Source organism: Astyanax mexicanus, chromosome 8, assembly GCF_023375975.1.
Source record: "Astyanax mexicanus isolate ESR-SI-001 chromosome 8, AstMex3_surface, whole genome shotgun sequence".
In the NCBI taxonomy this organism is placed as follows: Eukaryota; Metazoa; Chordata; class Actinopteri; order Characiformes; family Acestrorhamphidae; genus Astyanax; species Astyanax mexicanus.
This window is the reverse complement of record NC_064415.1, coordinates 29,345,366-29,360,498: the sequence shown is the minus strand read 5'-3', so window position 1 is coordinate 29,360,498 and position 15,133 is coordinate 29,345,366. Positions and strand designations below refer to the sequence as shown.

The window sequence follows — 15,133 nt, the reverse complement described above, 5'->3', positions numbered from 1 at the left end:
ATATATGTGTGTGTGTGTGTTAAAAAAGAGTGAGAGAATTCTCCCTCTGCCCCTCATCATTACTACTGCTGCTAACCCCAGCCACACTGTCACAACCTATCCATCTCCTGCACAGCGTTTGGAGAACACCACGCAGAGAGGGAGTGTCCACAGACCCCTCAGCTTTGAAGTGCCTCCAGCAGCTCAAACCACACCCCCCCCCCCTCCTCCACCCTCTCCCTCCGTCTCACTCAAGAAGCTGTTGTGTCTTAAACGCAGCTCCAGAGGCTTTTATCCTGCTACGGCGTTGGCATGTGGCCGATGTTTCCCGGCTTTAAAGTCCTGAGAAACCTGCGATGTGCTGAGCCTGAGGGCAGAGCTGGAAATGTTCAGGGAGCCAAACGAGTGTCAGAATACGGCGAGGCTCTGGTACCTGCCAAACACGGGATAAAAGAGAGCCATTCTCCGCTTCAGCGAAAGCCAAACCTGAACTGTGTTTACAGTCTTTTCAGGAAAAGCAAAAAAAAAAAAAAAAAAAAAAAAAAAGACACGGGAAAAAGAGACGAAAAACAAACTGCGCCTAGAGATGAAAGATGATACAAAAGCTCTTTGTCCTTTCTGATGCTGAAACTAAACCTTGTGCTTTAGTTTATACCAAAATCATTTTTAAAAAATTGGTTAAAAAAGGGGCAAGCCAATAAAAAAAAATCAATAAAATATCATGAATCTTGGCTGGATTATTACCACAATTCTTTTACTGCTATCAAGTTTAAAAACAACAATGTAATAACATAATTCAAATGTTTTTTTTCATTGTTAAGAGGGAAATTATTTTACAGATCATACTGTTAAAAATCTTACGTTTTATTCAAGAAAACATACAGAACTGTTATCATAAAATGGTATACAGTTATACTGTGTTCCAACATCCAATCTAAATTTAGCTATACATATATAGATAGCAATATTTATTAAGAAATCCTTCAATAAAATGTAATTAAAGGAGAAATACGGTGTGAAATGAAATTGACGTGTGGTGAAACATGATAACCAGTATGAACTTGTTTAATAGACTACCTCCATTCAGCTCCAGGATTTAGAAATACATTGCTGTTAGCTAATGCTCCCAACAGGTTTACAATGCTAGTGATCGGGGCATAGCGTTACACATGCAAAGAAATAACTATTTTTACACCATTAACAAGCTCAAAGTAGCTGAGATTAATCACATTTTGTCATTTTATAACCACAAATTTAAATGTATTTTATTGTGAACAGACAGACACCAAGTAGCATATCATTGTGAAGTGGAACAAAAATTATAAAGATTTTTTTTTTAAACATTTTAATCCAATAAAAATCTGAAAAATCAGTTTTGAAAAGTATTCACCCCGCCGATATATCAGTACTTAGTAAAGCCACCATTCGCTGCAATTACAGCAGCAAGTCTTTTAAGGGTATGTCTCTACCTGCTCTGCGCATCTAGAGACTAGAGAGATTGTTGCTTCATTCTTCTTTATAAAACAGCTCAAGCTCAGCCAGGTTGCATGGATAGGATGGATCTGTAAACAGCAGTTTTCATGTCTTGCCACAGAAGCTCAATGTGATTTAGGTCAGAACTGTGACCGGGTCATTTTAACACATGAATATTCTTTGATCTAAACCTTTTATTCCACTGTAGCTCTGGCTGTATGTTTAGGGTCATTGTCTTGCTGGAAGGTGAGTCTCCTCCAATCAGCCTCCAGCACATTTCCTTCCAGGATTACCCTGTATTTAGCTCCATTCATTTTCCCTTCAATTCTAACCAGCTCCCGTGTCCCTGTTGAATAAAAGTGTAATCACAGCATGATGCTGCCACCACCATGTTTCACGTTTGTTGTGTCCACTACATGGCTTGTGGCAAACTGCAAATGATACTTATTAAGTCTTTCTTTCAACAATGGCTTTCTTCTTGCCACACTTCCATAAAGGCCAGATTTAAGGAGTGCAAACCTTTCCTGTGGACAGATTTGAACTATCCACTTGAACTGAGGATCTCTGCAGCTCCTCCAGAGTGACCATGCCAGTTTGGTTGGATGGCCATGTCTTGGTAGATTTGTAGAATTATTTTTCCATTTTTGGATGATTGATTGAACAGTGCTCTTTGGTATGCTCAAGGCTTGGGATTTTTTTTAATTATCCAACCCTGCTTTAAACTTAATCTCCACAACTTTATTTCTGACCTTTCTGGTGAGTATTTTACTTTGTGTTGATCCATCACTTAAATTTGTTTTATTGAGATTTTAAGTTTGTGGTTGTAAGGTGACAAAATGTGAAAAAGTTCAAGGGGTACGAAAAGTTTTGTAGGCCACTGTATAGTGCTCCCAACAAAATGCAAAAAAACACACATCTCCACATGATAATTAATCTAATCTGAAATAATGTTGTGTTCACACAGCCTTAAAAGCAACCAAAGAACATCCTACAACATGAAAGCCTGCCAGTCATGTCTTATTAGCCACAGACAAAGCCGTGTAGAAGCTTTCACACAACGCTGGATTCCTTGCTGAACAGACAGTCAGCTTGTCAACTCATTAAGTCCCAATTTGAGCGCAGACTGTGAAAAACACAGTTCAGTAATCAGTGCTCATCCAGCCTGACCCTGAAGAGCAGAAGACATCAGAGCAGAGCTCCTCTCCACTGAGAGGTATTCTAACCCCTGCCGCAGACGAAAGGCTGGATGTTCTAACCTCTGCATTGTGGATTAACCCTGAAGCGTCCCACTACACGCCTCACACTGCGGGGGAACAGAGGGGCAACTCAGACCCCCGAGACCAACTCAACCCCTGACCCCATCAGCCAGCCAATTAGCAGCCCTGATTAGGAGAGCTAAGCTCATGGAAGGACTGGTGAAACATGATGCAACATGCACAGAAGAAGAAGCCGCAGAATATGGTAAGGAATGGCGAGTGAGGGAAAAGAAGGACAAGTCTTATTAGAACCAGCAGCAGTTACAAATTGCATAGGGATTAGAACTACTTGCAGTCAAGGAGGGTTTCAGGACAAATTATACATGAATAAGAACCAACTATAGTAAGGATGAAGTCTCAGGACAAACTATTTGGAGTTTAGAAAAGATCATAGTAAGAAGAAGGTCTCAAAAGAAACTATGTGGGGATAAGAACCAATCATAGTAAAGAGGAGGTCTCACAAAAGATTACATGGGGATTAGAACCAATCATAGAACCAATCATTAGTTAAATGAGTAGGTCTCAGGAAAAAAAACTATGTGGGAATCAGAACCAATCCTAGTAAGGAGAAGTTCTCAGAACAAATTATGTGGGAATCAGAACCAATCCTATTAAAAAGGACAAGGGGAGGTTTCAGTACAAATCTCAAGGGGATAAGAACCAATCATAGTCAGAAAGGTTTCAAAAAATGGAGATTAGAACAATTAGCACAATTACAAATAAGCCGTGAATTTAAAACAATTTACATGGGGATTAGAACAATCATAATCAAGGGAAGTTCTCAGAACAAACTACATGGGCATTAGAACCAATAACAGTTAACAGTAGGTCACAGAAAAAAAATACATGAGTATTAGAACCAATCACAGTCAGCAGGAGGTTGCGGTACAAATTATACAGGGATCAGAATAAATCATAGTAAGGAGGAGATTAGAACCAATTACAGTTGAGGGGGTTGACCCACAACAATGTACATCGGGATAAGAACCCATCATGATCAAGGGGGAAGAGCCTCAGAGCAAATTACATGGGTATTGGAAAGAATAACAGTTAGCATGAGGTTGCAGTACAAATTTTATGGGATTAGAAACAATTACAGTCAGGGTAAGGATTTAGAACAGACTACGTACATTGGGATTGAAACCATTAAATAACAAATTACATAAAAAAGTTACATTAAAAAAAGTTTAATAGAGGTTAGAACTAGGGGTGTGTAATGTGTAAATAGTGGAATTATGATCGTGTTCTCTATGAAGCGCTGTTACTAATTTAGATTATTTTGTCCACAGAGGTGAACGTGATTACCGGGCCATGGTAGAGGCTCTTATATCGGGGGAGAAGAGCTCCGCTCAGACCGGCTGGTTTTTCCTTTAAATTTAATAAAGTTTTCTCTCTTAACATTATTTATTTTGCATGTTGTGTTTTAATTATCACTATGCTTATTATAGTATCACATTTGAACTAGTGGGTATGTATACATTTTACACTTTTATTTGCAAATAAATAAGAAATTTATGAAACATGTTATGTTTTTGTTTTAAATGAATCGATTTTTAATCGAATCTTGACCTTTGTGAATCAGAATCCAACCGAATTGCCCACCCCTTAAAGCAAGTTTCAGTATGACTAATACACAGGTATTAAATTGAATCATTGACTGGGAGAAGTTTCAGTGTAATTTACATAGGGGTTTGGAACCAATCACAACCAGTTAGAGGTATCAGAACAAATAAGATATTCCTATTAATCAACAAAAGTAAATGATTAAGGTAAAATATCTATTTTAAACTAATCTTTAAATTACTGACTGACTGATGTGTTTTAATAAAACTATGCTAGTTTTTTGTTCATATTGTACAGTGTAGGAATGCACTCTGTATTCAAACAGGATGATAACTGTTAAGCATTCCTACACGTTCCACCCGTAATAAAAAAAACAACCTACATCTAAATTGCATGGTGCTGATCTCGACCCAAATGACTATGACTGTGCAGGGTGTTGCTAAATTCAGCCGTGTGCATTTCCTTTCATCTCTGCCTTGAAATAATGTAAGTGGATGGTTTACCACATCAGAGTAAAGCAATTCTTGGGTCTCTGCAGTGATTTTCTCTTCCACTCTACCCTCACCCTCCCAACATTCCATCTGAAGAAGCTACATGTTTTACAGACAGATAAAAGGATGCGCATGGTAAACGGCACCATGTCTAGCACTAAGGAACTGCCAGACTATAACTATATACTGCATTATTGCATTTACTGTAAAGAAGAAACTCAAATAAACCACACACTCATGTAACTGCAGTTATATTTACCATGAATTCACCTCACTGTCCAATAACTGTGTAAGTAAGGGACCCTGCAGGAGTTCTATTATGAGTTATGAACAGTATGAGCTGAGGCTGCGGGTCCCAATACCACTGCCATGATACCTCTCTCTCCCATCTCCATCTGCACACTGCTCCCATTCCTCAGCAGCCGCTATGTTGCCTAGCAACACTGGCATCTGAATGGATAATGGGTAGGGATGGAGGAGTGGGGAGAAAAAAAAAGGGGGGGAGGACTGACTCTGGGTGTGATTTCAATTCAAATGCCACCTGCTTTAACAGCAGTCACCATATTGCGTGCCTCCCAGTCACTGTATAATTCTGCTGTAAAAAAGAATGATACATTATGTGGCATTTTGTGGCTTTGTGAGAGAAGTACAGATTAAAATGCCACAATATAGGCAGATTTGCCAGGAAAATTAAATGTCATATTATTAAATCTAGGTCACCATTTGTCATATTTAAATATATACTGAACGACTGTCTTTCAGAGAAATGAGTGAAAATTATTTTTTAGTTCATATAAGAACTAAATCAAAATCTTCTAGGCTAAGTAATCTTCCCTATTCCAATATTTTTTGTTATTCTTTTATTGCTTTACTTTAAAGGAGTAACTTTGGGTATAGTAGTGAAACCTGATTACGAGTACAAACTTTTGTCTAATAAGTTCTAAAATACAGAGCTTTGAGCCGATGTTCCCAACAGGCTTACAATGCTAGAGATAGGGACATAGCGCTGCCCATGCAAACAAATCACTATTTTTACTCCATTAAAAAGCTCAAAGTAGCTCCAAACTTCATGACATTTAAAACCACGCACTGAGAGCTTAAGCCTATTGATGCTCTGCTCATTTTATGTCTTTTCCTCATCATTCACTTATCATTAATTGCCTGTGCTACTGTAAATTGAACCACATAATCATTATATGCCTACAAACTATTACATTTCTGCTAACAGTCTCAAAACACAGCAATGTACGACAATGTAAAGAAACACGACCGTACCAAATGCATGCCTAAATTAGCTTCTTATTCAAATTTTCTGTTATACCATATTTGTCACACTATAGGGCACACATTATAAGGCACATTATGTGACACTAGTAAGGAACAGAGGTGTCGCCATGTTGTCCATTTAATTCAGCAGGTCTCGTCACTGCGTGTAAAGCTAATCCAAGTTAAGTAAAACTAAACTGTAATTCTCAAAAAAAAAAAAAAAAAAAAAAAAAAGTCACATGAGCACTGGATGTTAATCTACACAGATTTCTCTCCTGAAAACTGTTTATTTATGTGAGTAAATCCCTTCCGTTTACTTACAGTAAGCTTAGATTTCCAGATTTCCACTAAGGCTGGGTGCAGCAATATTATCATTAGCAGCTAACCGCTAGCACGAGCCACAGTTAGTGGCTAATGCCACCAGACAGCGCTACACTGAGGACCCTGAGTGTTCCAGGAAGCCAGGGACATATTAGCTATTGGCTTGCCCCATGTAGCTTGTTTTACCATGGTAAACACACAGACTACAGGTTGATACACTCACCTCTGAACAGCGAAAGAGCTAGAACTTAGCGTGGTTAATGGCAAATGCTAATGCTGCTCCAGCAGTGCTAGCTGGGGTTAGCAGCAGGCTACAGGATAATAAAACTCATCTTAGCACGGTTAGTGGCTAATGCTAACACTGCTGGAGAACTAAACGGATATAAGGTGCACCAGATTATATGATGATTTTTTTTGGACAATTTAGTGTGCCTTATTGTGTAAAAAAATCAATATTTTAAATGGTACAAATGGAGTTAAAGCTGTTTATTGATCAAGAGATGGTTCTAAAACTGTTACAGACAGCCAAAATTGATTTAGTTTATCTTTAAACTAATTTAGAGTCACATTATGTAGCATTTGTATCATAAACAATAGCTCCAAAATCATTGTGATGTTCAACTGAATTGTAATAGCAAGAATAGTGTTTCTATCACTGCTACTGTACTATGTAACTCTGGTAAAAGGGGCAGGACAACACTTAAAAGATGTGTGTTATCAGAGTCCTACTCATGTAAAACCTGGTAATATTACTCCACCAGTTTCTTTACAGTTGGCGATTTACAGTTCCTGCATGTAGGAGGAGCTCATGAGCAAGAATTACAAATTCTCGCATACTGCTGCTTTTTCCGTCACATGAACACCTTAAATATCCTCCTTCAAAAAGCAGTGAGGTGAGTATTTGGTTGTACCTGTGCAGGATCTGCCTCAGCTATGGCAGCTGCGGTGTCCAGTGCCAGCCTGCAGAGGTCCCCCTCACTGCTGATGATCAGGTGAGTGATAAGGAGCGGTAGAGCGTCTGGGACGTTATCACACAGAGGAAGAGTGGACTGAACAGAGTAGAGCCACTCCACAGAGGCTATGGGTTCTTCAGAGATCTGGTTTAGAACGCTGGTGGCCACCCGTAGCTCACTGTACCATGTACTGAGAGGAAGAGTCAGCTGTGTGCTGCTCTGTGGAGAGAAGGAAAGAGATAATCAGGAACAAACTAATAATTAAAGGGCTTGTGCTACAGTATGTTACAGATTTCAGTCTCCAACCCATGAGAAGCATACAGTATATGCATATGAAAACATGCCATTATGAATAAATCATGATTGAAGTTTGGGTAAAAAACTTAAAGGAGAACTAAAATGTACTTTTGGTGTAGTAAAACATGATAAAAAGTACTTACCTATAATGAATAGCACAACTCCGCTCTCCCACAGCATTCCGAGATCCAAATTTTAACAGTCTGTCCAAACACCCTTCAGACTGGGTGACACGGGGCATAATTTGCTCCGATAAATCACTTTTTCCACCAGACTCAAAATAGCTCCACACTTTGCTAGAATCCGAAAAGCCCTGACATTTAAAACGAGGCATTAATAACTTAATTAATAACAGTTTTAATGCAGAAAAACGGGCCAAAGAGTCTAAAAGCAGCAAGGGTGCGCAGTCATAGCGCAGAAAAACGGGCCAAAGATTCTAAAAGCGGAGAGAGTGCGCAGTTATAGCGCAGAAAAACGGGCCAAAGAGTCTAAAAGTGGAGAGAGTGCGCAGTTGTAGCGCAGAAAAACGGGCCAAAGAGTCTAAAAGCGGAGAGAGTGTGCAGTTATAGCGCAGAAAAACGGGCCAAAGAGTCTAAAAGTGGAGAGGGTGAAGTTGTAGCGCAGAAAAACTGGTAAACGAGTCTAAAAGCGTAGAGGGTGCGCAGTTTAGAGCTTAGATTCTCTGCCCAAACCCGACCTGACCCGAGGCCCGACCCGAAATCGGGTCGATCCGGGCCGAGATTTCCCACCACGTTCCTCGGGCCGGGTCGGGTCGGGCTCCAGAAAATAGTCTTAGATGTAGGCATCTGTTTTTTAATTATATTTTTATTTTTAAATAAAATAACGAAAACTGAAAGTGAAACTAAACTAATTTATTTATAAGCGCTGTTTTCACTACTGCAGTTCTACAGCGGGGGGTGTTGTGCCAATTCTGTCCGCGAAGCGGGAGTCGGATTCAGCAGAGAGTCGGATTTGGCACAAGCGCGGCGGCACCTCGCGGTCCGCGGTGTTGGTTGTAAGCGCTCGCGCTAGCCGCAAAATACGACAGAAAACACTGAGGGAGCTGCAGAAATATGTGTGGGACTAGAATATGAGCACGAGGAGATAAAAGAGAACCTTTACCTGTGAGTAGCTGACACCAGAACAAGCAAATCTCTCTGTCTCTTTCTCTTTCTCTCTCTGTGTCTCTCTCTCTCTCTCTCTCTCTCTCTCTCTCTCTCTCTCTCTCTCTCTCTCTCTCTCTCTCTCTCTCTCTCTCTCTCTCTCTCTCTCTCTCTCTCTCTCTCTCTCTCGCACGTGAACTCCTCCGTGTTTGACTTGCAGCACTGTTTAGCTGTTCTTAAAAAATATTTTAATTAAATAATAGTTGTATGCTTCTATGTTACCGTGTTAATTAAGATAATTCTGATCATATTTCGCTCATTCAATCAGCCCAAAAACAGCCAGTTTATGGGGCGGGTCGGGTCGGGCTCGGGCTCATGATGACAGTTTATGGTTCGGGTCGGGTCAGGCTCGGGCAGAATGTGCACGGGCTCGGGTTGGGTCGGAATTTTTGGGCCCGATCTAACCTCTAGCGCAGTTTTAGCGCAGAAAAACGGGCCAAAGAGTCTAAAAGCGGCGAGGGTGCGCAGTTGTAGTGCAGAAAAACAGGCTAAAAAGTCTAAAAGTTGCCGTAATTAAGGAAATTAATATTAAGAGACATCATGAAATGAAACATTAATTTGAAAAATCTTAGTTTCGCAACACTGTCAACTAAGTCCAGTAAAATGATGTGTAAAAGAAAGGAATCAGGAAAATGTATTATTTAAAGTGGTATATTTCATTATTTGTTTTATTATAGAGTCTGTGGCCCGTGACTTCAAATATATTTCTCCTTCTGGCCCCCAACAAAAAAAGTTTGGACACCCCTGATGTAAACAGTGGTTTTTAATAAGCTTCTTGTGCACTTTTTTAATTATTAATGCCTCGTTTTAAATGTCAGGGCTCTCCTGAGCCACTTTGAGCCTGGATAAAGGTGCAAATTATGTCCCGTGTCACCCAGTCTAAAGGATATTTGGAAAAACTGTTACAATTTCTGGATCTCGGAACACTGTGGGAGAATAGAGATGTGCTATTCATCAAAGGTAAGTACTTTTTATCATGTTTTACTACACCAAAAGTCCATTTTACACTGGAGTTCTCCTTTACAAATCTTTACAAATATCTTCATGCTAACAACCCTATGGAACAGAATATACAGACTAAACATGACTAAATGATGTAAAGTAACAGCCAGATGTTCATCAGTGTACCTGTACTGGACAACACGGTTCCTTCTGGACAGTCTCCAGCAGAGAATTAGCTAATTCTCGGTTCTTGTTCTGTGTTTGTGGGTCTGAGAGCGCCTCCATTAGGTTGGAGCAGGAAAGAACCTGCAGCAGGGGCATCACTAACAACGAGGCACCCCAGGGAGGCCTTACCTCAGGTGGGACAATCTTCACAGCTATAAAAGTAAAGGAATAGATAGCAGGTAAGTGGCCTCCTATGCTGAAAAACGTACAAGTTCATGTAATTGTAAATAAATACTAATAAAAGCACAAGTAGAGCAATACAATTGATTTAGTGAGGTCATAACCTCTGGAAAAGAAGGTTAGCTGACTGAATGGTCTGTCAATAATCACAGTAGGTACCGGTAGTTTGGAATAAGAGTACGAAAGTTAGTAAATAAAAAAGTATATATTAAATATTATATTCAACTCAAAATCTTACCCCTTTGCAAATTTACAGTTTTCAAATAGCTATTTGTCTCACTTCATACTAAGTGTCTTTAATTAAAAGTAGTGTAGCTAGTGCTGGCACATTTTCTTAAATAGATACATCAGAATAGTACAGCTTTTGCAAACACATTTTAACTTAAGTTTTCACTTCATTCTGTTTAACAAAAGTCTGCATCCTACAACTAACAATGTCATTTCCCCCTCTTATGTGATTATACATATGAAATAGGTTAAGAAACTAAGATTCAGAACCTCTTACTGACACAATATTGACCATGTTGACACAATTTCTTAACATGTATTAATTGTTTTTAATTACTGTTCAGATATAAGAAAAGAAATAATAAAAAAAAAACACATACACACTTAAAAATGGTGTATCCTCTAGTACTGTACACACTCAATTGTGAAACAATAATATCGCGATTTAAAAAAAACAAAAAATCATATAATAACAGTATTCTGTCTAGAAAGCTTTTATTTTTTTTACCAACATGTATGTTTGCAGTTAATATGCTAAGTGTATTCATAAATTATAAATATTTTACATAATTTTTTAGGTTCACTCTTATTATTTTATAAAAAAAATTACTTTTGCTCTGTTACTGCTGTTTATAAAATAACAAAATGACAAAAAAAAAATTTGGATGTTGTCAAATATTTAAAACTCTTTGTATATTATAGAATATTTAAAACTGTTATACTTGATTATACACATAATGCCTGTTTTATATATATTTAAATTCTTGAAATTAATTAAATATTGTTTGGGGTTGCATCATATTTCCAAGAGTATCGTTCTCACAAAACCCCCCGGAAATATTGTGAGATTATTTTTGGGCCATGTCGTCCTTCCTCTTTTGTCAAGAGTGATGAATGGGGCTGTAGCTGATCTTCAGCTGACAGACAGCTGGAGATCTTTATATATATTAATATCTTTCATAGCAAATTACTTAATATAGAACTCCTATTTCAAAAGTGCAAAGTTTGACATTAAATTTCTAATATATTTTCTATAAATGTGCAGTTATTTTGAACAGCTGTAAAGATTATACAGGAAATTAATGATAATAAAGGGAAAAAAACCCTTTGTGCTGTGGCCAGAGCATTTATCACACATTGTTTGGAGAACATTAAACTGAGAACATTAGACTCTAGTCCTGGAAACATCAAATAACTCATGGAGAGAAATGGCCAGTTCTCACAGTACATAAACATCCTGTGAGGAGAGGAGGAGAGTGGAGGTGAAGCTCTCTCTATCAGCGCGAGAGAGAGAGAGAGAGAGAGAGAGAGGTTCAGATGAGGAGAGAGAGCTCACCGAGCTCCAGGAGGGCGCTCTGCTGCGAGGCCGACGCTCTGAGGAGGAGCAGGGAGATCCCCATGATCACTTGCTCAGACGGGAGATCCTGCCGAGAGAAGAAAGAGAGGAGTCAGGGAAGAGGCGGACGCAGATGGAGTCTTTGAGGGGGCGCTGAATGGAGAATGACAATCGCTCGGGGCTGGTGTGAAAGCTTCCACAATCCTTTAGAGAGATGAGAGGGGAGGCTTTGAAGAGATTAGCATCACACAGCTAACCTCTGTTTGAAGCCGTCGCGGCTTTTCCATTACACCCACCGTAACAGAAACAAATCCCGCAGATAAATAAAGCAAATCTTTCTGTTTGAAGAGAAGGAGGTCTTTTCTGAGCTGAAGGTAAACAGTTTATGTGTAGTCTGCGGTTTGTTCAGCAAGATTTAAACTGATAAAGGCGGAATTATTAACGGAATTACGAGTCCTCTTACAAAGCCTAAAGTTACACAGCCTGAAATGGAACTCTGAATGTCCACACAGCAAGTCCACACACATCTGCTCAATAATAATAATAATAATAACAATACAAAGCTCCTACAAGAAGGCTGTAGGGGGTATTTAACAAAAAAGAAAACAGGATTTCTCAGTTAGCTGAATTATTATTATATTTCACTTCAAAATCTCTAAGTCTTTACAATACAATACAATACAACACAACACATTTGTAACTTTTGGGTAATAGTTATTGATCCTAATAAGAAAGTCTGCTTTGTGAAATGACCCCATATGCTGCATCCAGTAGGGTTGAATAAAGTGTTGAATAAAGTGTTGCTAATATTTGAGATACCAAAATTATGAATTTCGATACGATACCTAAATATGTAAATATGAGGTTTCATACGCATTTTAATCAACAAATTTCCATTATTTTTTTCATGACTTTTCCTTCAAGTCAAACTTTCATGAACATACAATACGATCAGTACGAACATGGACAATAAAACCAAAGATCAACTAAAACCATAACCATAATTGATTTTAGTGTGCCTAAAATAAATCTGATCAAAATAATTACACAATCTTTAATAATAAAATGTGTGTCAGATACTGAGAGCTTCATTGTTTAAGGGCTAAATTACTGAATTAACTCAAAATAGATTTTTTCCATCGATAAACTAAGCCACAAAGATTTGTAGACCAAGTTTTCCAAAACTTTCTGGGTATTTTTATTTTTCCAAAACTTATCCAGGCCTGGAAATTGCTATTTTCAAATTCCATGACTTTTCCCGGTTTTTCATGACAGTACGAACCCCGAAATATGTCACTACCGATACTGAAACAAAACCACGGCAAAAACCTAAAACGTCAGAAATTAATTGAACATCAGAAGATCAAATATGCAACTAAAGATTATTTGTTTTTATTGACAATAAAACTAACAATAAGACTAATAAAGCGATGACGTTTATTCTTCATTCCAAGTAAGAACATAATAACACAATACATTTAAGATGCCGTCAATAGATACTAACATTTGTGGACACCATTTATTTGGAACTTTGAACTGCCAGGATAAATAGTGCTAAAAGCTTCATAGTAGACACCCGGGCAAATGCTTTTTTTTTTTATTTAACTACTTTACTCAATTTATTTTGTTCTGGATGCCATGAGTGAGGGTGGGTAGGTTCATGGTGGTATGTCAAGTTGGAGAATTTGTGCATGTTGTCCATAATAACAATCCTGCTTTAAAATAAATAAAAATACTTGTACACAAAAAAATAACATAATACGTTTATGGAATTTCTTTGATAGTTAACTTTTTCTGTGAGATCTCTGAGAAAATAATCTAGAAAAATGTTAATGATGTCATCAGCCCCACCACCATGCACGTTTCCCATTTGTAATCAAAGTTTAAGAAAGAACCGAGTCATTGTAAAAAAATGTTTTGATACATTCAGTGTTTTGATCGCTAAAAAGAGTTATAGTGATAATTGACTGCAGTACCAGTCAAAAGTTTGAACACACCTCTTCCCATTCTTTTTATAACTGATTACATTGTAAATTTGATACTGAAGACATTAAAGCTATACAGGAAAACACAATAAATTATTATATTGTAAAAAAAAAAAAAAAAAAAAAAAAAAGTAAAAATATTTGATAAACAAACCTTAACATGTTTTATACATCAGATTTTTCTTAGTACCACATTTACTTTCGATGAGCTTTGATTTGCACACTCTTGGTATTTTAATCTCAGGTGTCATTTTATAAGGGAGAGTCACCAAGAATAGTTTTCTCAGCGTCTTAAAGGAATTCCTGGAGGTGCTGAACAATAGTTACTGCTTTTTCTTCTTACTGTGTTTCGATCAGGGGATTGTGGAAAACAAAGACTTTTTTATTTACTACGTAATTCCATATGTGTCCCATAATTATTTCTATACATTTAATATTAATATACAATATAGAAAATAAATTAAAGAAAGAAAAAATAAACAGTGAATGAGAAGGTAATTCAAACTTTTGATTGTTTCTGTACTTCAACATTTCAAATATCGCAAGATTTACTGAAAAATTAAAAATGTAGCTTTTTTCTTCCATATTGTTTGACTGTATCCTGTCTGAAGCGTATCTGACCCATTCAGACTGAATGGCGGTCAGAGCTCACCTCTCTGCAGACGGGCAGGATCTGGTGCAGGGTGTGCAGGAGGGACCTGAGCTCTCCTCCCAGCTGCAGGCTGAGCTGACAGGCACACACCAGCTGCAGCGCCAGCTGAGCTAACTCAGCCCTCCAGCACTCCGGCTCCCCGAGCAGCGCAGTAATCAGAGATTCAGCCAACGAGCTCAGCTCCACCACAGCCGTAACACTGTCCACCTACAGACACACACACACACACGCATCAGAGAGACACACACACACAGAAATCAAAATGAAATTCAATCCAGTTCAGTTCATCTCTGTTTATCTGATATCTCTTTTAAAAGACACAATTACACCTATTCCCAACTGTGAAATACTAAATTAACCTTCAAAAACACATATGTTGGTATGCTTAGGCTTGCCAGAAAACATTTTTTTTTTTACATTATTATATAATCTCAGGCTAGTTTTAATGTTTTTAAAATGAGAATATTGTATTGCACTGAATTACTCAGTTTAACTAGGCTTTCGTGGAGAAAATAAAATTAGGGTTCTTGCTCAATTTAAAAAATGTCAAATACAATGCTTTTTAAAACCCTTTTTAAAACTCAATAAATATAATTTAAGGCCCAAAAATGTAGTCATAACTTAAGTAGAAAATAATTTATTGTTTTGAAAATTAAACGTAACGTTTCCCATTTGTTCTCAATTTTCTTTATCAATTTTTGTTCCACTGCGACACAGAACATGTTAGCAAGCTCTCCGCTAATGTTAGCTAGCTCCCCGCTAACCCTAGTTATCTCCCCGACAACGTTAGCTAACTCAACGATAACGTTAGTATGTTAGCTAA

General features: G+C 37.9%; 1 protein-coding gene across 1 annotated transcript in view; it reads right to left on the bottom strand.

Annotated features, from left to right (window-relative positions):
- The window catches only part of focad (focadhesin), a 98,173-nt gene that overhangs the window by 52,989 nt on the left and 30,051 nt on the right, over positions 1–15,133 (bottom strand). The window contains exons 8-11 of the mRNA XM_022678301.2: positions 14,311–14,517; positions 11,674–11,761; positions 9,891–10,081; positions 7,261–7,521 (exon numbers count right to left, since the gene is read on the bottom strand). Of these exons, the coding sequence (XP_022534022.2) occupies positions 7,261–7,521; positions 9,891–10,081; positions 11,674–11,761; positions 14,311–14,517 (747 nt within the window). The remainder of the gene's footprint in view (positions 1–7,260; positions 7,522–9,890; positions 10,082–11,673; positions 11,762–14,310; positions 14,518–15,133) is intronic.